The 24,798-nt window shown below is 45.2% G+C and overlaps 1 protein-coding gene across 5 annotated transcripts in view; it reads right to left on the reverse strand.

The window, feature by feature from the left end:
- Nucleotides 1–24,798, reverse strand: part of NOS1 (nitric oxide synthase 1) — a 412,853-nt gene that overhangs the window by 7,419 nt on the left and 380,636 nt on the right. For 4 of the 5 annotated variants that reach the window (XM_033956098.1, XM_033956097.1, XM_033956099.1 and 1 more), the window contains exons 27-28: nucleotides 6,717–6,911; nucleotides 3,233–3,351 (exon numbers count right to left, since the gene is read on the reverse strand). In XM_033956098.1, coding sequence (XP_033811989.1) covers nucleotides 3,233–3,351; nucleotides 6,717–6,911 — 314 coding nt within the window. Of the gene's footprint in view, nucleotides 1–3,232; nucleotides 3,352–6,716; nucleotides 6,912–18,479; nucleotides 18,985–24,798 lie in introns of those variants that run through there. The other variant, XM_033956101.1, reaches the window with a different exon arrangement.

Genomic DNA, 24,798 nt, shown 5'->3' on the forward strand with positions numbered 1-24,798 from the left:
GATTGGATGTGCTCCCTGGACTTGAAGGAAGCTTACACCCATGTTCCGGTGCATCCCGCTTGCCGCAGGTTCTTGCGTTTTCAGGTCGGGGATTTGCACCTGCAGTATCGGGTTCTTCCCTTCGGGCTGGCATCTTCCCCTCGGGTATTCACCAAGTGTATGGTGGTGGTGGCGGCGGCCCTGCGCTCGAGGGGTCTACAGGTCTTTCCCTATCTGGACGATTGGCTGATCAAAGCCCCGTCCAGGGAGGCGGTTATCTTAGCGACCCGACAGACTATCAGTCTTTTACAGGACCTGGGGTTCGAAGTGAACTTCCCCAAGTCCCAATTGCGTCCGGCGCAGTCTCTCCAGTGCATTGGGGCCGTGCTGGACACGGTTCGCCTTCGCGCTTTTCTCCCCCCGGCCCGGCGGGAGACTCTGCTTCGGTGGAGTCGTCATTGTCGAGGGCAATCGCAGGTGTCGGCCCAGCACATGATGGTTTTGCTGGGTCACATGGCGTCGACGGTTCACGTCACGCCGTTCGCTCGCTTGCACCTGAGAATCGCGCAATGGACTCTGGCGTCGCAGTGGCGCCAGGATCGCGATCCGGTGTCTTCCCGGATATCAGTAACTCCTTGTTTACGTCGATCGCTCCGTTGGTGGACCGACTCTTCCACTTTGTCAGGGGGTTTGCTGTTTCGCGTTCCTCCTCACACCAAGGTCTTGACGACGGACTCTTCCGAGTACGCGTGGGGAGCGCACCTGGACGGTCTGAGGACGCAGGGTCTGTGGTCGGTCGAGGACCGTCGGTGCCACATCAATGTGCTGGAGCTTCGCGCCATTTTTCTGGCTGCGCGAGCTTTTGTCCACCTGCTGCGCGACCAGGTAGTACTCGTGCGGACGGACAATCAGCGATGTACTATGTCAACAAACAGGGGGGTACGGGCTCTTGGCCTCTATGCCGAGAGGCTCTCCGTCTTTGGGACTGGGCAATTTCCCAGAATATATTCCTGCGGGCGGTCTACATTCAGGGAGAGCAGAACCAGCTGGCAGACAAACTCAGTCGTCTTCTCCAGCCGCACGAATGGTCTCTGAACTCCCGAGTACTTCGCGAGGTTTTCGACCGCTGGGGAACTCCTCAAGTGGATCTGTTCGCCTCTCCGGAGAATCGCAAGTTACCCCTCTATTGCTCTCGGATCTACACTCCGGATCGTCTCGAAGCGGATGCCTTCCTCCTCGAATGGGAGGGGAGGTTCCTTTATGCGTTTCCGCCGTTCCCTCTGATTTTGAGAACGCTGGTTCATCTCAGATCGACCGGAGCATCCATGATCCTCATTGCACCTCGGTGGCCAAGGCAGCCCTGGTTCTCCCTACTTCTTCAACTCAGTACCAGGGAACCTCTGCTTCTACCGGTGTTTCCCTCTCTGCTGTCTCAGAGTCGGGGTTCGCTGTTGCATCCCAATCTTCAGTCTTTACATCTGACTGCTTGGTTTCTCTCCCTCTGACTTCGTTTCCGGTCTCTCGGGCCGTGAGGGACGTTTTGGAGGCCTCGCGTAAGGTCTCGACTCGACTTTGCTATACTCAGAAATGGACCAGGTTTACATCCTGGTGTTCTTTGAATAGTCTGCGACCAGATTCGGTGCCTGTGGATTCGATTCTGGAATATCTTTTGCATTTGTCTGAGTCTGGCCTGAAAACGACTTCCATTCGGGTGCATCTCAGTGCCATTGCAGCATTCCATCGGCATCTTGAGGGTCGTTCTCTCTCTCTTCATCCTCTGGTGACACGTTTCATGAAGGGGCTAGTGAATATCCATCCTCCTCTGAAACCTCCTTCGGTGGTGTGGGATCTTAATGTGGTCTTGGCTCAGCTTATGAAGCCTCCCTTTGAACCCATCGACAAGTCGCATCTTAAGTTTCTGACTTGGAAAGTAGTCTTTTTGATTGCACTCACATCTGCTCGTCGAATCAGTGAGTTACAGTCCTTGGTTGCGGATCCTCCTTTCACGGTCTTTCATCATGATAAGGTGGTTCTTCGCACCCATCCCAAATTTTTACCTAAGGTTGTGTCTGATTTCCACCTCAATCAGTCTATTGTCCTTCCGGTGTTTTTTCCGAAGCCCCATTCTCATCCTGGTGAGGCGGCGCTTCATACCCTTGACTGTAAGAGGGCGTTGGCCTTTTATCTCCAACGCTCCAAGTCTTATCGGAAGGTTTCTCAATTATTTTTGTCCTTTGATCCTAATCGTTTGGGACACCCGGTTTCAAAGCGCACCTTGTCCAACTGGTTAGCTGCTTGCATTTCTTTTTGCTACGCTCAGGCTGGTCTCCCGCTTGCGGGTCGCGTTACGGGTCATAAAGTCCGGGCGATGGCAGCTTCTGTGGCTTTCCTCCGATCTACACCTATGGAGGACATTTGTAAAGCTGCCACTTGGTCTTCGGTTCATACGTTCACCTCCCACTACTGTCTGGATACTTTGTCCAGAAGCGACGGCCGGTTTGGCCAGTCGGTGTTACGTAATTTGTTTTCATAATTGCCATCCTCCCACCTGCCCTTTTTTGGTTGGCTTGGAGGTCACCCACATGTGAGAATATCATGCCTGCTTGTCCTGGGATAAAGCACAGTTACTTACCTTAACAGGTGTTATCCAGGGACAGCAGGCATATATTCTCACAACCCGCCCACCTCCCCGGGGATGGCTTTCTTTGCTATGTTATGGAACTGAGGACCACGAGGTGGGGATGCGCCCTCTAGTGGCAAGAAGGCTAGCACATGCGTGGTGCAGTGTGCAAACTTGAAACTTCTAGCAAGTTTGCTTGAAAAGCTGTCCGCGCTGGGGCTCCGTAGATGACGTCACCCACATGTGAGAATATATGCCTGCTGTCCCTGGATAACACCTGTTACGGTAAGTAACTGTGCTTTTTGGTCCAGTGGTCCGACGTAAAGGTCAGTCAGGGAGGCAGATGTATGCTATATCCTACTTGGCAGCATACAATATCAAGTAGCTATAACAAACATAAAAATCATCAAATAACAGAGCAAAACAAAAAATATTATGGAAAAATTACAAATTAAAAATAAATGAACATGATAGAGTAATACAAGAATAAAAATAAAAGCTATGCATCGTATATCTGGCAAGAGGATACATCAAGACAGGACGCTAGTATTTAAGGATGATAAGCCAGATCCCTAAGAATGGGCCATGGATAAAGGGAATTCGGATGAAAAAAGAGCTGCATTACAAACATACTCATCAGTGTCCTTTTTGCTTTCCTCAATGAATGCAATGGACTCGGATCTAAGGCGGTTTGTTACTTCATACGTGCGTAGGGTTACACCAAAAATGTCTTCATGATATCGGTTGTCATCCTAAGTCGAAGAAAAGATAAGACAAATTAAAACTGGGAGGTTGATAATATGACCTAAAAAAATATCATATAAGCGATTTGAGCACATAGATCACAGTTGTGTACGTTCAAGTACATGCTTGTGTAGCTGTCCAGAGGTATACGAGTATAAAGGCAGCTGCTCAGAAAACCTAATGTGAACTTAGATACCTAATGTGAATCTATCTAGCTAGCTAGCTATATGCATTCCCTGGGGTGGAAGGGATGAGACTGGCAAGTATGTGTGTAATTTACTTAATATGCACATATGGGGCATAAACGGGATCTAGCTAGGTGTTTGGGACCTGAGTTGGCCACTGTTGGAAACTGGATGCTAGGCTTGATGGACCTTCAGTCTGTCCCAATATGGCAGCTCTTATGTGAGCCAATTATAGGACAGTCAAGCCATTGTGACATCACTGATGAGGTGGCTCTTAGGCATTGCTGGAATGAGGCATTATGACATCACAATCTCAGCTCTGGAATGTTGCTGCCTGGTACTTGGGACCTGGGTTGACCACTGTTAGAAACAGGATACTGAGCTTGATGGTCTGTCCCAGTATGGCAATTCTTATGTTCTTAAACTGACACTTGATTTGGAATAGGTATATCTTTCATGGAGATTATTTTACACTATAAGAACACATAGGTGACCTTTATAAAATAGATGCAATTTATGAACCTTGACTTCTTAGGCAACTTTTTATAAAATTATCCCCACAGTGATTGGTAACAACCTTTAGTCTGGAGATCCCAGTGGGATAGACACGTGGGATCTATTCACAGAGAAAGGTAGGGGAGGGTCATTGGGGTGGGCAGACTGGATGGGCCGTGGCCCTTATCTGCCGTCTATTTCTATGTTTCTAACTTCCTCCATTTACTATCATTTTTAAAATAACTTTATTAAGCCTGATAAAGCAATTTCAACATGGAACAACAAAAAGGATCACTGCATACACATTGCTTATAACACCCTTAGAAAAGACCATTATGCATACTGGTAGGCTTTTATCAAGCTGTGCAGCCAAGCAGCGCATGCTAAATGCTGAGCCACCCATTGAAATAGCACAGCTTTGTAAAGCACCCCCATTATTTCTTATTTTGTTCAAGAGAGTTCCATAACGCAAGTTTAGTAATCAGCCAGCCACAAAGAGGTATTTAGCTGTAGGGGCTTGCGGGTCCCTGACAGCACAGGTAATTTATATCTTGAGTTGCAGGCAGGGATGCTAAGGAGTGGGGGTGAGGGCAAAGGGGACATTTTGTGCCCACCCATTTTTCCCATATTTGGCTATGTTACTGGTAGCAATCCTGACTCTTACGTCTTTGAGAACACTTTCCAGCTGATATTCAAAGCGATTTAGCCAGCTGCTGAACTGTTAAATATTTTGGATGGAGCCCCTAATTTCCAAAAGCATTTAACTGGCTAAGTGCCACTGAAATTCACTCAAAGCTGGCTATGTTTCAGGGGGTGGAGTCAGCACATGAAACAGAAACATGATGGCAGATAAAGGCCAAATGGCCCATCTAGTCTGCCCATCAGCAGTAACCATTATCTCTTTAAGAGATCCCACAAGCCTATCCCAGGCTTTCTTGAAATCAGACACAGTCTCTGTGTCCATCACCTCTTCCGGGAGACTGTTCCACGCATTTACCACCCTTTCTGTAAAAAAGTATTTCCTTAGATTACTCCTGAGCCTATCACCTCTTAACTTCATCCTATGCCCTCTCATTGCAGAGTTTCCTTTCAAATGAAAGAGACTCAACTCATGCGCATTTACGCCACATAGGGATTTAAACGTCTCTATCATATCTCCCCTCTCCCATCTTTCCTCCAAAATATACAGATTGAGATCTTTAGGTTGAAGACCACCCTCATGACGAAGACCACATACTATTTTAGTAGCCTTCCTCTGGACTGACTCCATCCTTTTAATATCTTTTTGAAGGTGCGGCCTACAGAACTTTACACAACATTCTAAATGAGATCTCACCAAAGTCTCATACAGGGGCATCAATACCCCCTTTTTCCTACTGGCCTTACCTCTCCCTATGCACCCTAGCATTCTTCTAGCTTTCGCCGTCACCTTTTCAGTCTGTCGGGTCGCTTAAGTGCTGATAATCAGCCCTTAAGTGGCCAGGTTCAGCGCATAAATGAGACCACATAAAAAGTCCTATCTCTGCCATGGCCACTTAAGTGTTGAATATTGACTTAAGCATCTATGTGTTAGCCAGCTCAAAAACAACCAGATATTCAAAGCAGAAGCTTTGACAGGACCCAATTTTGAATATCCAGAAATAACTTTTTTCTTAAAGGTCCCACGGCAACAAGAGGGCATCCGTTGAAACTCAGGGGTGGGAAATTTCATGGTGACACCAGAAAATATTTCTTCACCGAAAGGGTGGTTGATCGCTGGAATAGTCTTTCACTAGAGGTAATTGAGGCCAGCAGTGTGCCAGATTTTAAGAAAAAATGGGATTGGCATGTGGGATCTCTTCATGAAGGGAGTTAGGGGGTGGGTCATTAGTGTGGGCAGACTAGATGGGCCGTGGCCCTTTTCTGCAGTCAGTTTCTATGTTTCTAACTGTTGGTGGTGAGCTAAATGCTCATTGTTAGTGGCTGAATATTGACCCCTTGCTCACTGATGCTGGTCTCTCAGCCAAGGCTCACTGCTGTATTACCAGACTGCTGGGGGGTAGGTAGAGAAAGTACATGGTGATTCAATTGAAAGATAAAAATATTCTGCGTTCTATTACATTTTTACCTTGCCCAGTCCTCCATAGGGATTGTCAGCAGCTTACACAAATGGTAACAAACACCACTTAAGAAGTTTGCTGCAAACAGAAAGCTCCATACTGAGCAGTAGGGAGTTGCAGGGAACAAGAAATAGTTTAATAGCATTGCATCTTTTGTTCATCAGAGGCTCATTATGCCCATAGATAGGGTTTCCACATGTCCACATTTACCTGGATATGTCCTCTTTTTAGAGGTCTGTCCAGGCGTCCGGACGGCTTTTCAAAACCTGGCAGTTTGTCCGGGTTTTGAAAAGCATTGAGATAAGAGCCACGTCTGGAAGGCATGTCATTGCATCCGCGCATATACAGATGCCCTGCAGACATGGTCCCAAAGAAAGGACGTTTGTGTAGGGCTGGAGTTTGGGGGGAGGGGAGAGGCAGGACTGTGGACGGAATGAGGCAAGATCACACATCTGCTTTTTTCCGACCAAAAATCTGGTAACCGTATCCATGGATCTTTTCCTTTCCCTCTTGCCTCTTCCTTAGATATGCACACGTTCCTCTCGTTCTCCCTAAAAAAGTGACTATACTAATGCCTCAGATACCACCTCATACCCTCAGTTTGCTGATGAAAAAGCTGGAGTCCTCCACACTCAGGCTCCCCTGCTGCCTCATAATGTGCTGGATGCTCTTAAGAACATCACCAGCCATAGTGACATCACCGCACACATAGACATGGCCTCCTTGTTCTTTAAGCGCTTTATAGGTCATCTCTGCCAGTTGCTCACGCAGCACATCTTGAACATATTTCTAAGCAAGGGGAGGAAAGAGAAATTATTATATACAGTCCCGTTTATACTTCCTCTCTTGCTTTCGAAAAGTAAATAGCATGACTTAGTAGAACAATATTTATTACAATGGTCAAATATAAAAATAATGTATTTTGGGTTATCGTAATGTTTTCAAAACAACCAATTGTCAAAACTCTTTGCAGTCACAGGTCTGGTCAACAAATGCAATAGCTGCTGACACTAAAATGTCCAGATGGACCTCAATCTTTAAAGACCACTGAAAAAATTGTTTTTGCATATGAACCATCACCTCAGTCTCCATCCAGTGAACAGATACATGTTACCTCAATTCATGAAAATGAAACATTTAAATCATAGTCAATTGCTGTAAGAATTTGGGCTGCAAAAACCCGAGGGAACAGTACAGTTTAGGGGGTGAAGAACTTTTGTACACGACAGAAGAGCAGGATTTGGGTGGGACTTGGGGTGATGATCTTAAGGTGGCCAAACAGGTTGAAACGGTGACGGCAAAAGCTAGAAAGATGCTAGGTTGCATAGGGAGAGGTATGGCTAGTAGGGAAAAGGAGGTATTGATGCCCCAATATAAGACTTTGGTGAGACCTCATTTAGAATATTGTGTACAATTCTGGAGGCTGCACCTTCAAAAAGATAGGGGAGATATGATAGAGATGTTTAAATATCTACGTAATATAAATGCGCATGAGTCGAGTCTCTTTCATTTGAAAGGAAACTCTGCAATGAGAGGGCATAGGATGAGGTTAAGAGGTGATAAGCTCCGGAGTAACCTGAGGAAATATTTTTTTTACAGAAAGGGTGGTAGATGCGTGGAACAGACTCCCAGATGAGGTGGTGGAGACAAGACTTTGTCTGAATTCAAAAGGGCCTGGAATAGGCACATGGGATCTCTCAGAGAGAGAAAGAGATAATGGTTACTGTGGATGGGCAGACTAGATGGTCACTGTCTTCCTTATCAAGCAGCTCAGTACGATAAAGATTTTTTGCCCTTTATTGATTAGATCTACATCTTATACACATTACAGAAAACTTTTTTTCAAATTTTTGACTAACTAATCTATGTGTATTATATTTTCTTTTTTTGTATTTTCTCATAGCATAATCTTTTGTTAACCGCATTGAACTTAGGGTTATGCGGTCTAGAAATTTGTTATTATGTTAAGTTATCATGTTTCTATGTTCCTATGACATCATAATGGAAGAGTTAAGAGCCATAGCGCATAAGCCTTTCGGTTCAAGGTGGTTTACAGGATTAAAACAGAGGAGAGAAATCACATTTCGACATTTGAAGGAATATTATAAATTATGTGGAACTCATATAAGAAAGTATATAACTTCCCATGTTTTTTCTGTTACATAGATCTTTTTGGATCCCGGTTAGGTTAGACAGTTCTAAATCTAATAGATGCTGGCACTGTCATCTAGACATTGGATCATATGTTGTTCTATTGTCCTTTGATACTTAACTTTTGGAGGTCAATATGAGGTAAGATTAACAACATATTGGAATCATCAATTCCACTGACGTATGAGGTGGTCATTTGTAGAACATTATTACATGTGGATCGATATAAATGTCGTCTTTTCCTTATCATGACTGAGATAGCCATGCAGATGGTTACCCAAAATTATATTACATTACATTACATTAGAGATTTCTATTCCGCCATTACCTTGCGGTTCAAGGCGGATTACAAAAGAGATAAAAAACGGAGGGTTACAATGGAAGAACATTTGTCCTTTCTAGAGAGGTAAAGAGTAGGTTATGTAGTTTATCCCAGGACAAGCAGGCAGGTATTCTCACTAGTGGGTGATGTCATCCGACAGAGCCCCGATACGGACATCTTGCAAGCATGTCTTGCTTGAAGAAACTCAGAAGTTTCGAGATGCCCGCACCGCGCATGCGCCAGTGTCTTCCCGCCCGATGTACCGGGCGCGTCTCCTCAGTTCTTTTCTTTCCGCGGAGCTGAGAAGTTCTCTTCAATTCTGCGCTGACTGAAATTTCAGTATTTTGCCTTCTTTCCCCGCGTTTTATTGTTTTACTTACTTTCTTTGACTTTTATTTCTATTTAAAAAAAAAAAAAAAAAAAAGTTACAATTATTTCGTCCGGCGGTTCGGCTGGGCCGGCCTCGTGGCTGCGACCTAGCTCCTTCGACCTAGCAACGTCACTTTTCCGGCCTATGTCCCGGCCTATCACCGGTTTTAAAAAGTGCAGCAAGTGCCAGCGTGCGATTTCGTTGACGGACCCACACCGGCGCTGTCTTCAGTGTCTTGGTCCTGAACACGTTCCGAAATCGTGCCGGCCTTGTTCCACGCTCACAGCGCGCTCTTTTAAACGGCGCTGCTTACTTTGGGAGTCCATGTTTAAGATGGAGTCTTCTAAGGAGCCATCTGCTTCGACCTCGACAGATGTTTCACCGGTCTGTTCGAAGCCTGCATCTGCGACTCATGCATCGAGCATCGTGAAGCCAGCATCGTTCACACCGGCTTCTGCATCGAGTTCAGCATCGGTTCCTGCTCCCGTCTCCTCGGTTCAGGTACCGCCTTCCACTGTTCCTCCCGTGGTCATAAAAGTGCCCAAAGCTACCAAGCAGAAGCACTCGACCACGAAGGAACGCGATGACCGTGCAGGAGGACCCCCTTTCGGTGCGGATCCCTCCATATCGGCATCGCTTAAATCCCTGCTCGAAGCTCAATTTGTTGAGCTCATGCGGACGATGGGACCGAGGCTTATCGCTAATATTCAGGGCGATACTACGGTCCCGGTCCCGGAGAGCGGTCCGCCCCCTCCTCCTCCTCCTCGTCGTTCGATTTCCCTGCTCGACGAGGGGGAGCGGCGGAGGGCGGCGGAACCCACTAGGCGGGCTTCCCTTTCTGACATGCCGCCTTTAGAGCCCATTACACCTCCACGTCACCAGGGTACTACATCGGCCCCTGATAATCGGAGTCCTGGGCATACTGCATCGCAGGAGGAGTTCTTTCGCACTCCATACCAGACTTGGGTGGCACTGCGTGAGTCGGCATCGTTGCCTCCCATGCGCTCCACTGCATCGAGTCCAATCCATTCCTTCGAGGCTTCAAGGGATCGATCGATGCATCGAAGATCACGTTCCCCATCCCGGCATCGGGAGGGGCATCGATCTCGACATTCTTCTAGACACTCCTCGCGTCATTCAGAGGTGTCTCCACAGAAGAAAATGCAGCGTATGGGATACTCATCCTCAGATTTATCCCAGCCAGAGGGACCGGAGTATGAAGAACCATCTACCTCATACTCTCCATGCCGCTCCCAGCTCTCCCTGGAACCGGAGGCTTCCACGTCTTCTAGTCCGTCTCGCCGGCCGGCCTTGGCGGACCAACTTTCCTTTTCATCCTTTCTCAGACAGATGGCGGATGACTTGGATGTGACCTTAGATACTGGGTCGAAGTACTCTAAGGAGTATCTGGACACCATGCATTTACCTCATCCTCCGGCGGAGACACTTCGGCTTCCCCTGCATAAGTTACTTGACCAGACTCTCATGCGGTGTTTGGAGACACCGTATTCCATACCTGCGGTACCTAGCAAGTTGGATGCTCGATACCGCATCGTGCACCACAAGGGGTTTGAGGGAGCTCAACTCTCTCATCAGTCCCTCCTAGTCGAGTCTTCCCTTAAACGTTCGCACCCCTCCCAAGTCTACGCTTCCGTGCCTCCTGGCAGGGAAGGGAGAACGATGGATAAGTTTGGTAGACGTATCTATCAAAATTCAATGATGGCGACTCGAGTGCTCAATTACAATTTTTTCTTCTCGTCCTATTTGGATTTTTTCTTGCCGGTACTCCGCAAGTTCACACCTTTCATCGATGCTGAGGCTCGGTTTGAGTTTGAGGAGGTGGTGGCGACCCTGTCCCAGTTGCGCCTCCAATTGATGCAATCCTCCTATGATGCTTTCGAGCTCTCGGCTCGTGCTGCGGCCTGCTCGGTCGCCATGCGTCGACTGGCTTGGCTTCGCACCATTGATATGGATCCGAATCTCCAAGACAGACTTGCAAATGTGCCTTGTGCGGGAGCGGATCTGTTCGATGAGTCTGTCGAGACTGTTACTAAAAAACTGTCAGACCACGAAAAATCTTTCCAGTCTATCATGAGGCCTAAGCCTAAACCACAACAGTCTCGTCCTTCTAGACCGCCTATAATCTACCAAAGGCGTTATCAACCGAGGCAGGCCCCTCCTGCGAGACAGCCTGCAAAGCGACAGCCGCCTCAGAAGACTCAGCAAAAGCCTCAGATGCCGGCTGCTCCCAAGGCTACTCAGCCTTTTTGACTCTCCTCCAGGGAGCATAACCGATCTCGTTCTGTCTACCCCATATTTTCCCATAGGGGGTCGCCTCCATCATTTTTGTCATCGATGGGAGGCGATCACCACGGACCTCTGGGTCCTCTCCATCGTAAGAGAGGGATACTCTCTTCATTTCCAACGGGTCCCCCCGGACCATCCTCCAAGAGAGTATCCTTCCAACTCCACACAGACCGCTCTTCTTCTCCAGGAAGCTCAGGCTTTGCTCCGGCTTCGGGCCGTCGAGCCGGTACCGGTGGATCAACAAAACCAGGGGTTTTACTCCCGGTACTTCCTGGTCCCGAAGAAGACGGGCGATCTGCGTCCCATTTTGGACCTTCGGGTCCTCAACAAGTTTTTGGTCAGGGAACGGTTCCGCATGCTGACCCTTGCCTCTCTTTATCCCCTAATCGAGCAGAACGATTGGTTATGCTCTCTGGATCTCAAGGAGGCCTACACTCACATCCCGATTCATCCGGCCTCCCGCAAGTTCCTCAGATTCCGGGTGGGACATCTGCATCTGCAGTATCGAGTGCTTCCCTTCGGCCTATCTTCGTCGCCCAGAGTCTTCACGAAGTGTCTGGTAGTGGTGGCCGCTGCACTCCGGAACATGGGTCTCCAGGTGTTCCCATACCTCGACGACTGGCTCATCAAGGCCCCGTCCGCTCCCAAGGTCATTTCGGCGACCTTGACTACCATTTGTTTTCTGCAGAGCTTGGGCTTCGAGATCAACTTTCCAAAGTCCCATCTTCAGCCCACCCAGTCTCTCCCCTTCATAGGGGCTGTCCTGGATACCATTCAACTTCGAGCATTCCTTCCTCCTCAACGCATGGATGCTCTCCTTCTACTCTGCCAGTCGGTGTCTTCTCACCAATCCATCTCAGCGAGACACATGATGGTCCTCTTGGGCCACATGGCATCTACAGTTCATGTGACACCTTTTGCCAGACTACATCTCAGAATTCCTCAATGGACCCTGGCATCTCAGTGGACTCAGGTGTCCGACCCGTTATCTCGTCACATTGTGGTCACTCCTGCTCTACGGCAGTCTCTTCTCTGGTGGATGACCTCTTCGAATCTATCCAGAGGTTTGCTGTTTCATTCTCCTCCCCATCAGAAAGTTCTAACGACCGATTCATCGAACTATGCATGGGGGGCCCATCTGGATGGTCTTCGCACTCAGGGGTTCTGGACCAGTGCGGAACGACTCCATCAAATCAATCTTCTGGAGCTCAGGGCCATCTTCAATGCTCTCCAAGCTTTTCAACATCTGCTTCACGACATGGTGGTCCTTATTCGCACAGACAATCAGGTCGCCATGTATTATGTCAACAAACAAGGGGGCACGGGCTCGGCCCCTCTTTGTCAGGAAGCTCTTCGAGTCTGGGATTGGGCGGTTCGCCACAACACCTTCCTCAGAGCAGTCTACATTCAGGGGAAGGACAACGTCTTGGCAGACAAATTGAGTCGTCTACTTCAACCTCACGAATGGACGCTCCACTCCGACCCCCTTCATCAGATCTTTGCTCAGTGGGGGACACCTCAGATAGACCTCTTTGCAGCCCCCCACAACTTCAAGCTGCCTCAATTTTGCTCCAGGATCTACACTCCTCATCGCCTAGAGGCAGATGCTTTTCTGCTGGATTGGAGCAAACGTTTCCTATATGCGTTTCCTCCTTTTCCTCTCATTCAAAAGACTCTAGTCAAATTGAGATTAGACCATGCCACCATGATTCTGATTGCTCCTCGGTGGCCCAGACAACCTTGGTTCTCCCTTCTACTTCAACTCAGCAGCAGGGAGCCAGTACTTCTTCCAGTGTTTCCTTCACTACTCACTCAACATCAAGGTTCACTACTTCATCCCAATCTGCAGTCCCTCCACCTGACAGCTTGGTTCCTTTCAACATAACTCCTCACCAGTTCTCTCAAGCAGTGAGGGAGGTCTTGGAGGCTTCCAGGAAGCCTGCTACTCGACAATGCTATTCCCAAAAATGGACTAGATTCTCTTCCTGGTGTATTTCCAATGCCACGGAACCTCAGCGAGCTTCCCTATCTTCTGTATTGGATTATCTTCTACACCTGTCCCAGTCTGGCCTCAAGTCTACCTCTATACGAGTCCACCTGAGTGCTATTGCGGCTTTCCATCAGCCTCTACAAGGGAAACCTTTGTCTGCTCATCCTGTGGTTTCCAAATTTATGAAAGGACTTTTTCATGTCAACCCTCCTCTCAAACCTCCTCCTGTGGTTTGGGATCTCAATGTTGTCCTGTCTCATCTTATGAAGCCTCCGTTTGAACCTCTCAACACGGCTCCACTCAAGTATCTCACCTGGAAGGTGGTTTTTCTAGTGGCCCTCACGTCAGCTCGTCGGGTCAGTGAGCTTCAGGCCTTAGTGGCGGATCCACCGTTCACCGTATTCCATCATGACAAGGTGGTTCTCCGTACTCATCCAAAATTCTTACCTAAAGTGGTCTCTGAATTTCACATCAACCAATCCATCGTGCTTCCGGTGTTCTTTCCAAAGCCTCATTCTCATCCTGGGGAATCTGCTTTGCACACTCTGGACTGTAAACGTGCTCTAGCTTTCTACTTGGATCGCACAAAGCCACACAGAACTGCTCCTCAACTTTTCGTCTCCTTTGATCCAAACAAGTTGGGACGACCGGTATCGAAGCGCACCATCTCCAACTGGATGGCGGCTTGTATCTCTTCCTGCTATGCCCAGGCTGGATTATCCCTTCCCTGTAAGGTTACAGCCCATAAGGTCAGAGCAATGGCAGCCTCTGTAGCCTTCCTCAGATCGACACCGATTGAGGAGATTTGTAAGGCTGCCACTTGGTCCTCGGTTCATACATTCACCTCTCATTATTGTCTGGATACTTTCTCCAGACGGGATGGACAGTTTGGCCAAACAGTGTTACAAAATTTGTTCTCTTAAGTTGCCAACTCTCCCACCATCCCATTGGGGTTAGCTTGGAGGTCACCCACTAGTGAGAATACCTGCCTGCTTGTCCTGGGATAAAGCAATGTTACTTACCGTAACAGTTGTTATCCAGGGACAGCAGGCAGCTATTCTCACGTCCCACCCACCTCCCCTGGGTTGGCTTCTCAGGCTAGCTACCTGAACTGAGGAGACGCGCCCGGTACATCGGGCGGGAAGGCACTGGCGCATGCGCGGTGCGGGCATCTCGAAACTTCTGAGTTTCTTCAAGCAAGACATGCTTGCAAGATGTCCGTATCGGGGCTCTGTCGGATGACATCACCCACTAGTGAGAATAGCTGCCTGCTGTCCCTGGATAACAACTGTTACGGTAAGTAACATTGCTTTCTGTGTGGCGGGAAGAGGGAGGGGGGAAGGATGTAAGTTTGAAGTTAGGGCTGTTTCAGGAATTTCTTGAAGAGTATAGTTTTTATTTCTTTTCTGAACGTCTTGTAGTCTGGTGTCGTTATCAGTAGATTGGAGATTTGGTTATCTAGTTTAGCTGCTTGAGTGGCCAGGAGGCCATCATATAGTTTTTTCCGTTTTACTTCTTTGATCGAGGGGTGTGTGAATGGGGAGTGTGTTTTTCTATGTCTGATTGAGGTGGTTTGGATGAGGCGGTTGTTCAGATAGGTTGGGCTGTCTCCGTTTAAGGCTTTAAATAACATACAGTAGAATTTAAATAGTATTCTTTCTTGGATTGGTAGCCAATGTGAGTTGATGTATGCTTCTGTAATATGGTCGTGTTTTCTCAATGAGTAGATGAGTCTCAGAGCTGTATTTTGGATTGTTTGTAGTTGTTTAGTCATTGTAGCAGGGCAGGGAAGGTAGAGGATGTTGCAGTAATCTAGTAGATTTAGGATTAGGGATGTACAATAAGTTGGAATTTTGATTGTCTAAATTTCCCTTTCTGGTCGGCAAATCTGTGCTCCAGCTATAAGTGTAAAAAAATGTATGCTGATAGTTTGGGGCACAGTAATTTATTTAAAATGGTTTGGGGCCAATTGACAACTTATATTACTTCGATATAGTAGGATAAAGAGGTGAAAGATGCAGTAAGGGATAAGAGGGACTCGTTCAAAAAATGGAAACGGGAACACACAACGGAGGCCTGGAATAGTCATAAGGTCGACCAGAAGAAATGTCACAAGGTGGTAAGAGACGCCAAAACAGCCTATGAGGAAAAGATAGCTCAAGAAGCCAAAAACTTCAAGCCCTTTTTTAGATATATAAAAGGGAAAAAACCAGCAAGAGAGGCAGTAGGCCCTCTCGATGACCAAGGAATGAAAGGGTGCATTAAGAAGACAAACAGATTGCAGATAGGCTAAATTCATTCTTTGCCTCCGTCTTTACTAATGAAGACACAACAACAATGCCAGAAACAAGGAGGGTATTCAAGGGTGACATAGAGGATAGCCTCACCTCAGTGAATGTGGAATTGGACATGATATACTATCAGATCGACAAATTAAAAAGTGACAAATCCCCTGGACCAGATGGAATTCACCCGAGAGTATAAAAGGAGCTTAAGATGGAAATTGGAGAGATTTTACAAATCCTAGCTAACATGTCAATTAGAACCGGGCAAATACCAGATGACTGGAAAATAGCAAATGTTATCCCAATTTTCAAAAAAGGATCCAGAGGAGAACCAGGCAATTACAGACCTGTGAGTCTAACATCGGTTCCTGGGAAGATGGTTGAAGCACTGATCAAGGATAGCATAGTGCAACACCTGGAAAATCACGACCTGATGAGAGCTAGTCAACATGGCTTTAGGAAGGGGAAGTCATGTTTGACAAATTTACTTCAATTTTTTGAGAAGGTGAACAAACTAATCGATGGCGGAGACCCGGTGGATATAATTTACTTGGACTTCCAGAAAGCGTTCGACAAGGTCCCACACACAAGGCTTATGAGGAAACTACTAAGTCACGGAATTGAAGGGGATGTACTTAGATGGATAGGCAAATGGCTAGAAAATAGATTGCAGAGGGTAAGCATAAATGGGGTATTCTCGGACTGGGGGAAGGTAACTAGTGGAGTGCCCCAAGGCTCGGTTCTTGGGCCTATCTTATTTAATATCTTCATAAATGATCTTGAAGAGGAGACAACAAGTAATATAATAATAATAATAATAACTTTATTCTTGTATACCGCAATACCATGGAAGTTCAATGCGGTTAACAATAGAAGAGACTGTACATTTACAGCGATGATACATATTACAGTGTTGTTACATTTACAGAGATGTTACATAAATAGCAGTAATAAAAAGGCATATACTAAAGAAGAGACTGTACGTATACAGCGATGTTACATGTTATAGCGGAGGTACATTTACAGTGATGTTAAATGTGAGGCAATGAAAAGTCAGGGCAATTAGATAAAACAGAGATTGAGAAAGAGAGGCCACAGTGGCTTGGGAGGGGGGCGTAGTCAGAGGGAATGGAGGCATGTCGAGGTCAGGAGGGTGCAGGGAAGGAGGGAAGGCAGACGACACAAAACTATGTCGGGCAGTTGGGTCACAAAAAGATATTGAAGATCTCCAGAAGGATCTAGACCAACTGGAGAAATGGGCGGACAAGTGGCAGATGAAGTTTAACATAGACAAATGCAAGGTGATGCACCTGGGCAAGAAAAATAAGGAACATGAATACAAAATGTTAGGTGTAACATTGGCCAAAACTGAACAAGAAAGAGACCTGGGGGTACTGATAGACAGAAACCAGAAGCCGTCGACTCAATGCGCGGCAGCGGCGAAGAAAGCAAACAGAATGTTGGGCATGATAAAGAAGGGGATCACAAGTAGATCGGCGGACGTTATAATGCCGCTTTACAGAGCAATGGTCAGACCACACTTGGAGTACTATGTCCAACATAAGCATAAGAACATAAGAACATAAGCAGTGCCTCCGCTGGGTCAGACCAGAGGTCCATCGTGCCCAGCAGTCCGCACACGCGGTGGCCCATCAGGTCCAGGACCTGAACTGTAATCCTCTATCTATACCCCTCTATCCCCTTTTCCAACAGGAAATTGTCCAATCCTTTCTTGAACCCCAGTACCGTACTCTGCCCTATTACGTCCTCTGGAAGCGCATTCCAGGTGTCCACCACACGTTGGGTAAAGAAGAACTTCCTAGCATTCGTTTTGAATCTGTCCCCTTTCAACTTTTCCGAGTGCCCTCTTGTTCTTTTATTATTCGAAAGTTTGAAGAATCTGTCCCTCTCCACTTTCTCTATGCCCTTCATGATCTTGTAAGTCTCTATCATATCCCCTCTAAGTCTCCTCTTCTCCAGGGAAAAGAGTCCCAGTTTTTCTAATCTCTCAGCGTATGAAAGGTTTTCTATCCCTTTTATTAGACGTGTCGCTCTTCTCTGAACCCTCTCGAGTAACGCCATATCTTTCTTAAGGTACGGCGACCAATATTGGACGCAGTACTCCAGATGAGGACGCACCATCGCCCGATACAACGGCAGGATAACTTCTTTTGTTCTGGTTGTAATACCCTTCTTGATTATGCCTAGCATTCTATTCGCCTTCTTAGCGGCCGCTGCGCACTGTGCCGTCGGCTTCATTGTCATGTCCACCATTACCCCCAAGTCCCTTTCTTGGGTAGTCTCCTTCAATAATATCCCTCCCATCGTATAGCTGCACCTTGGGTTTCTGTTACCCACATGTAGTACTTTACATTTCTCAACGTTGAACTTCATCTGCCATCTCGTCGCCCATTCCCCTAGTTTGTTCAAGTCTCTTTGCCTAAAAAAGGATATAGCCCTGCTGGAAAGGGTGCAGAGGCGAGCCACGAAACTAGTAAAAGGTATGGAAAATTTGAGCTACAAAGAACGATTAGGAAGACTGGGACTGTTCACCCTCGAGAAGAGGAGACTGCGAGGGGATATGATTGAGACTTTTAAAATACTGAAAGGATTTGACAAAATAGAGCAAGAATCATCGTTGTTCACAATGTCAAATGTGAAACGGACAAGAGGTCACGGACTAAAGCTGAGGGGCAGCAGGCTCAGGACAAATGTCAGGAAGTTCTGTTTCACACAGCGGGTGGTGGACGCTTGGAATGCTCTCCCGGATGAGGTGGTGACGGAGACTACCATTCTGGGTTTCAAGTGTAAGTTGGATGTATACCTCCTTGCAAAACATATTGATGGATACGGGTAACCAGGGTCTCCAACTGGGAGCACCTGGCTTGGCCTCCGCGTGTGCGGGTCGCCGGAATAGATGGACCTAGGGTCTGATCCGGCGTAGGCATTTCTTATGTTCTTATGAGCCAGTTTTGTTCATTTTTGTACACATCCAGGGAAGGGTTGGGGGGGGGCTGTTTCTATTTCTGTCCTATTTTGATCTTTGAGTATTTATACTTGGGGTAGGTGGGAGGGTATTACTAATTTGAATAGGGTAAGAGTATTGGAAAAATCTATGTTTCTGAGTTTATTTGAATAATCATTGGATGGGTGGGTGGGAGAAAATGGATAGTTATGTATATTTGTAAGTTGAATGTGCTTTTTATTGACTTATTATATGTTAAATATTTGTGTATTGCACTGTTGTTTGGAAAATCAATAAAGAATTTTAAAAAAACAGTCTGATTTGAAAAATTCATCAATTGCAACAGTTACCAAAAGTAGTGCCTGTACTTATCTTTAAATGTCCAACATCCTTCCAAACAGCAGCCTGACTCCAATCCAAGTGTCATTAAGTGTTGCAGCAAGATTATGCCTCCATCAGAGGCCATCCATGTCTGTGAAAAAACAACTGCATAAGTATTCTATTCAATAAAATAAACCTTTAAGACACACCGTCGTGATCAACACTTACAAAAGGTCATGGCAAAATCACAGTCTCAAACCTTATCACAGCTATTGTTGAATTCCGCAGCCTTTGGAAAGAAAAAATGGTGCATGAAGCAGCCTTGCCACGTCACACAGGCACATCATAAATACACCACTAACAACAACTACTGCTGCATTTAGGACATCATTTGTTTCCGTGCCATTTTTTTTCGTTAAAAAGAACATCAACTTTGAAAATAGCTGTGATGAGGTCTGAAACTTTATGTTCGCCATGGTCTTTCTGTAAGTTGATAAAAAGTTATTTTATTGAATAGATCCTTCATGCAGTTTGTTTGTTTTTTCACAGAAAACGTTGGCCTCAGATGCAGATGTTATGTTGCCAAAACATCTAACACCACTTATCAGGCTGTTGTTTGGAAGACCGTTGAATATTTGTTGCAGTTGCAATTGATGATTTTTGAACAGGGACTTTGAATATGGGAAGAAGGTACACAACACTCTTTACATTACATTACATTAGTGTTTTATCCAGTGGATTAGATTCTGAAGTTGGTCCTAAAATTTCTTCACCGGATAACTTGGAACCTCAGACATCTTTAACAGTTTCTCATAGAAAAATGCCTAAGGCTTTTCTTGTCAGGAAGATGTGACTGAGGAACAAAGTCTGGTGGAGATTCCATAGAAAATTTCCTTGAAAGAATACTATATTCTGTGGAGCTAAAATATTGATTTTTCCAGATGTGACCAAAGCTACACAGTTGAGACAGAAGGCCTTTTTGGCCTTGAAATCTAGAGTTGTAGCTTTAGGAGGGACAAAGTGTGGCTGTAGAATGGAGGGGTTATTGAAACCAGTTATCCATCAAAAGCAAGTTTTTTTTCGCAAGAAGTTGTTGAGAAATTGGACAATATAAACTCTAATTTAAAGACTCTTGATAAGCATTTGTCTTTAGCTGAAACTCAGGTTTCTGCCTTGCAAGCTGTTTCTACTTCAGTTGTTAAAGATTCATATAGGTTACATTTAAAACTTGAAATGTTGGAAAGCACTGTATAATCTAGGAATCTGCATTTAGTTAATTTTCCCATTATTCACTTATTACCTGGAATCTTACATAAGAACATAAGAATTGTCGCAGCTGGGTCAGACCAGTGGTCCATCGTGTCCAGCAGTCCGTTCATGCGGCGGCCCCCAGGTCAAAGATCAGTGCTCTAAATGAGTCCAGCCTTACCTGCATATGTCTGGTTTAGCAGGAACTTGTCCAACTTTGTCATGAATCCCTGGAGGGTGTGTTTTCCCCTATAACAGACTCAGGAAGAGCGTTCCAGTTTTCCACCACTCTCTGGGTGAAGAAGAACTTCCTTACATTTGTACGGAATCTATCCCCTTTCAACTTTAGAGCGTGCCCTCTCGTTTTCCCTACCTTGGAGAGGGTGAACAATCTGTCTTTATCTGCTAAGTCTATTCCCTTCAGTATTTTGAATGTTTTGATCATGTCCCCTCTCAGTCTCCTCTTTTCAATGGAGAAGAGGCCCAGTTTCTCTAATTTCTCACTGTATGGCAACTCTTCCAGCTCCTTAACCATTTTAGTCGCTCTTTTCTGGATCCTTTCGAGTAGTACCGTGTCCTTCATGAATGGCGACCAGTGCTGGATGCAGTACTCCAGGTAAGGGTGCACCATGGCCCGGTACAGCGGCATGATAACCTTCTTTGATCTGTTCGTGATCCCCTTCTTTATCATTCCTAGCATTCTGTTTGCCCTTTTCACCGCCGCCGCACATTGTGCAGGCGGCTTCATCAACTTGTCGATCAGAACTCCCAAGTCTCTTTCCTAGGAGGTCTCTCCAAGTACCGCCCCGGACATCGTATATTCGTGCATGAGATTTTTGTTACCGACATGCATCACTTTACACTTATCCATATTGAATCTCATTTGCCATGTCGATGCCAATTTCTCGAGCTTGATTATGTCACATTGCAGATCTTCGCAATCCCCCTGTGTCTTCACTACTCTGAATAACTTCATATCATCCGCAAATTTAATCGCCTCACTTGTCATACCAATGTCCAGATCGTTTATAAAGATGTTGAAGAGCACGGGTTCAAGCACCGAGCCCTGCATCACCCCACTGGTGATGCTCTTCCAGTCCGAGTATTGTCGATTTATTCCCACTCTCTGTTTCCTATGCTCCAGTCAGTTTTTAATCTATTGAGACTTTAGGGTTACAGAATGCTGATATAGTACACAGGCTATCAACAATAACAAACAATTCTTGGTGTCTTGCATTTTTGACCTGTTTCTGAGGGTATCTGAGGTACTGATTCAGAAAATTGTATTGGATAGACAGTATCAGCTCTAGTTTCTTAGATATGGTATCCTTGCTTTTATGCCTTTGGGATAGTAGAGCTAAATGTAAATATTGGGCAAAAAAAGATTGGCCTCCGAGGGAATATATGGTGGTTGGAGGACAAAATATAATCAAAGAACCTTTGGTAGCAGGAGAGAATCCTACTGCCACCACTACAAATAAAGTTAGGCCTGATGAAACAATTTGTAAAGGCTTTGAATAAAGACGGTTTGTGCAATGAATACATAGCACATATGTTGCCTGGACTTATCATGGAAAATCTGAAGGCAAGAATTTTCAGTGGTCCACAGATCAGACAACTTATAAATGACCCACACTTCATAGCATCAGTGAATGAAATTGAATCATGTGCCTTGTCTTCATTTGTTCTTGTTATGAAAAACTTTCTGGGCAAGAAATACACACAATTAGTAGAGGATATGCTCTTTCATTTGAACAGGCTTGGCTATAACATGAGTGTCACTTAGATCTCTTTCCAGAGAACCTTGGTGACTTAAGCAAAGAGCAAGGTGAAAGATTTCACCAATACCTAGAAACAATGGAAGTCAGATCCCAAGATAGATGGGATGCACACATGATTGCAGACTATTGTTGGAATCTTATGCGGGATTGTCCTGACAGATCCCACTCTCGGAAGTCTTACAAAAGGAGCTTTTTGTGTGTCAAATGACAGGAAAGTTTCTATCATATACTTGTGCTTTTTTATGAAATAAGTAGATTTTCATGTTGTACACTTTTCTTTACATTTTTAATATGTTCATGCTTAAAATATATTAATTTAAACACTACATTAAAATAACCTGATTTTTAAAGGGGCGAGCAGAGTGAAGAGTGGTATGTGGCACATGTTCTGTATCTCAAAAACTAGAGCTGATAGAAAACTGGTGCCATTTTTGGAATAAGCAGGTCAAACTACCCAGAAATAGGTCTAACATTTGAGGCACCAAAATGAGTATTAGCCAGTGTTATCTATTTCAAATTGTGACTATATTCTTCAAAAAAGAAGCTTTCTACTGAACAAGGAATGGAGCAATTAGTAACAACAGATTTTTATCTTACAGGATTTTTGAAAGACCTTTTTAATACAAACTAGGTCCATCCTTTTGGTGGTATGTTCTAATGAAAGTGATAAAAGCTACACAGCCAAAGCTACACAGTTAAGACTGAAGGCCTTTTTGGTGTTGAAATCTAGGTTGTAGCTTTGGGAGCAACAATGTGCAGCACTGGCTAAGAAAGCAAATAGAATGATAGGGATTATCAGGAAAGGAATGGAAAACAAAGATGAAAATGTTATAATGCCCTTGTATTGCTCTATGGTACGGCCGCAGCTTGAATACTGTGTGCAGTTCTGGTCACCATATCTCAAAAAATATATAGCGGAATTAGAAAAGGTACAGAGAAGAGCGACAAAAATGATAAAAGGGATGAGATGACTTCCCTATGAGGAAAAGCTAAAGTGGCTAGAGCTCTTCAGCTTGGAGAAGAGATGGCTCAGGGGTGATATGATAGAGGTCTATAAAATACTTAGTAGAGTGGAAAGGCTAGATGTGAAACACTTGTTCAGTCTTTCCAAAAATACTAGGACTAGAGGACATGTGATGAAGCTACTAAGTAGTACATTAAAAAGAAACCAGAGAAAATATTTCTTCATACAATGTGTAATTAAACTCTGGAATTCGTTGCTGCAGAATGTGGTGAAATCAGTTAGCTTAGCGGGGTTTAAAACAGGCTTGGATAATTTCCTAAAAGAGATGTCCATAGGCCATTATTGAGATGGTTTGGGCAAATCCACTACTTATTTCAAGGATAAGCAGCATAAAATCTGTTTTACTACTTGGGACCTGGGTTGGTCATTGTTTGAAACAGGATGCTGGGCTTAGTAACATAGTAAATGACGGCAGATAAAGGCCTGAACGGTCCATCTAGTCTTCCCATTAGTTATACCCATTAAAAATACATGATTTGATTGACTTATCTCTTCTTTGATATTTCTTGGTATAGACTGTAAAGTCCACCTGGTATTGTCTTAGGTTCCAAATGCTGAAGTTGTCGTCCAAACTCACTCCAGCCTATCGACCACCCTATTTGCAGGATATCTACCATAAAGTTTGCCCAACAGTGAAGCCCCCAACAGGCCAGGAAGCCAATATTTAATTTCAAACTAACGTACCTGCCCAATAATGAGCTTTCAAATCTTCTCTACTTCTCGGAATAGATGAAGAGAACTGGGGCTCTAATGCTTATTTATGAAGAACAATGCTTCTTGTTTGTCCATCCCCATGAGAACAATCTTCCCATGGATACTGCTTGAGCCTTTTCTTGTTGAGTTCATATTCCTTTAGTGAGCAAATGGAGAAAATGGGCTCCCCAGCCATGTGTGAAAGCATCTCTTATAGCAGTAGTTCCCAACCCTGTCCTGGAAGACTACCAGACAGTCGGGTTTTCAGGATAGCCCTATTGAATATGCAAGGAGAAGATTTGCATGCCTGTCACCCAGGGGGTAGATAAATCCTTCGACTCTCCTCAGTTTCTGGTACCCACGACTCCGACAACAGGTATTTGTCTCCGACTCCTCCAACTCCACAGCCCTGCTGTCACCTCCATTATATGAAAATATGCGTATTTATTAGGGCTATCCCGAAAACCTGACTGACTGGTGGTTCTCCAGGACAGGGTTGGGAACCACTGTTTTAGAGTATTTGAGATTGTGGTGTTTAGAATAGACAAGTGGTTGGTTTTTTTCTAGGTTTAGAAGTGTCATCCATTAGCTAGACCAGTTCCTCATACCTTATTCAACGATACTTGTCCATCTATATGTCTAACTAAATCTGCTTCCTTGGCTGCCTATTAAAGTGACATCATAAACTTCATATTTATACTGTTTGTCAAGCCTAGGAAGAAGAATAATTTGCTCTATATTGTTCTGGCATCATGAGTATCTTCTTTATGTTATATGAATGTTCATTAAACGCTGCCTATTACGGTATCATTTATTCTCTGCTGTCATTTCTATGTTGTTTAATGTGTGTATGTGTATTTCTGAGACTGTATCTTGATGCTTCTGTCAGTAAAATGTAATTTACCCTCTCCAAGTTTACCTTATTTATTTTCATGGCTGATTATTTCACTATTATGCTGTTAACAAACTTGAAAGTTTTAGGTCAAGCTGCATTATCCCAGGACAAGCAGGCAGCATATTCTTAACACATGGGGTGACGTCACCGACGGAGCCCTCGGTACGGACCTTTTTAACTAGAAGTTTCTAGTTGGCCGCACCGCGCGTGCGCGAGTGCCTTCCCGCCCGACGGAGGAGTGCGTGGTCCCCAGTTTCTTCGTTTCCGCGGAGCGAAGAAGACGCGTGTGTTTTTTCAACGGCCGTTGAAACCACTTTTTTGCCT

The sequence above is a fragment of the Geotrypetes seraphini genome, chromosome 8 (genome assembly GCF_902459505.1).
Source record: "Geotrypetes seraphini chromosome 8, aGeoSer1.1, whole genome shotgun sequence".
Classification (NCBI taxonomy): Eukaryota; Metazoa; Chordata; class Amphibia; order Gymnophiona; family Dermophiidae; genus Geotrypetes; species Geotrypetes seraphini.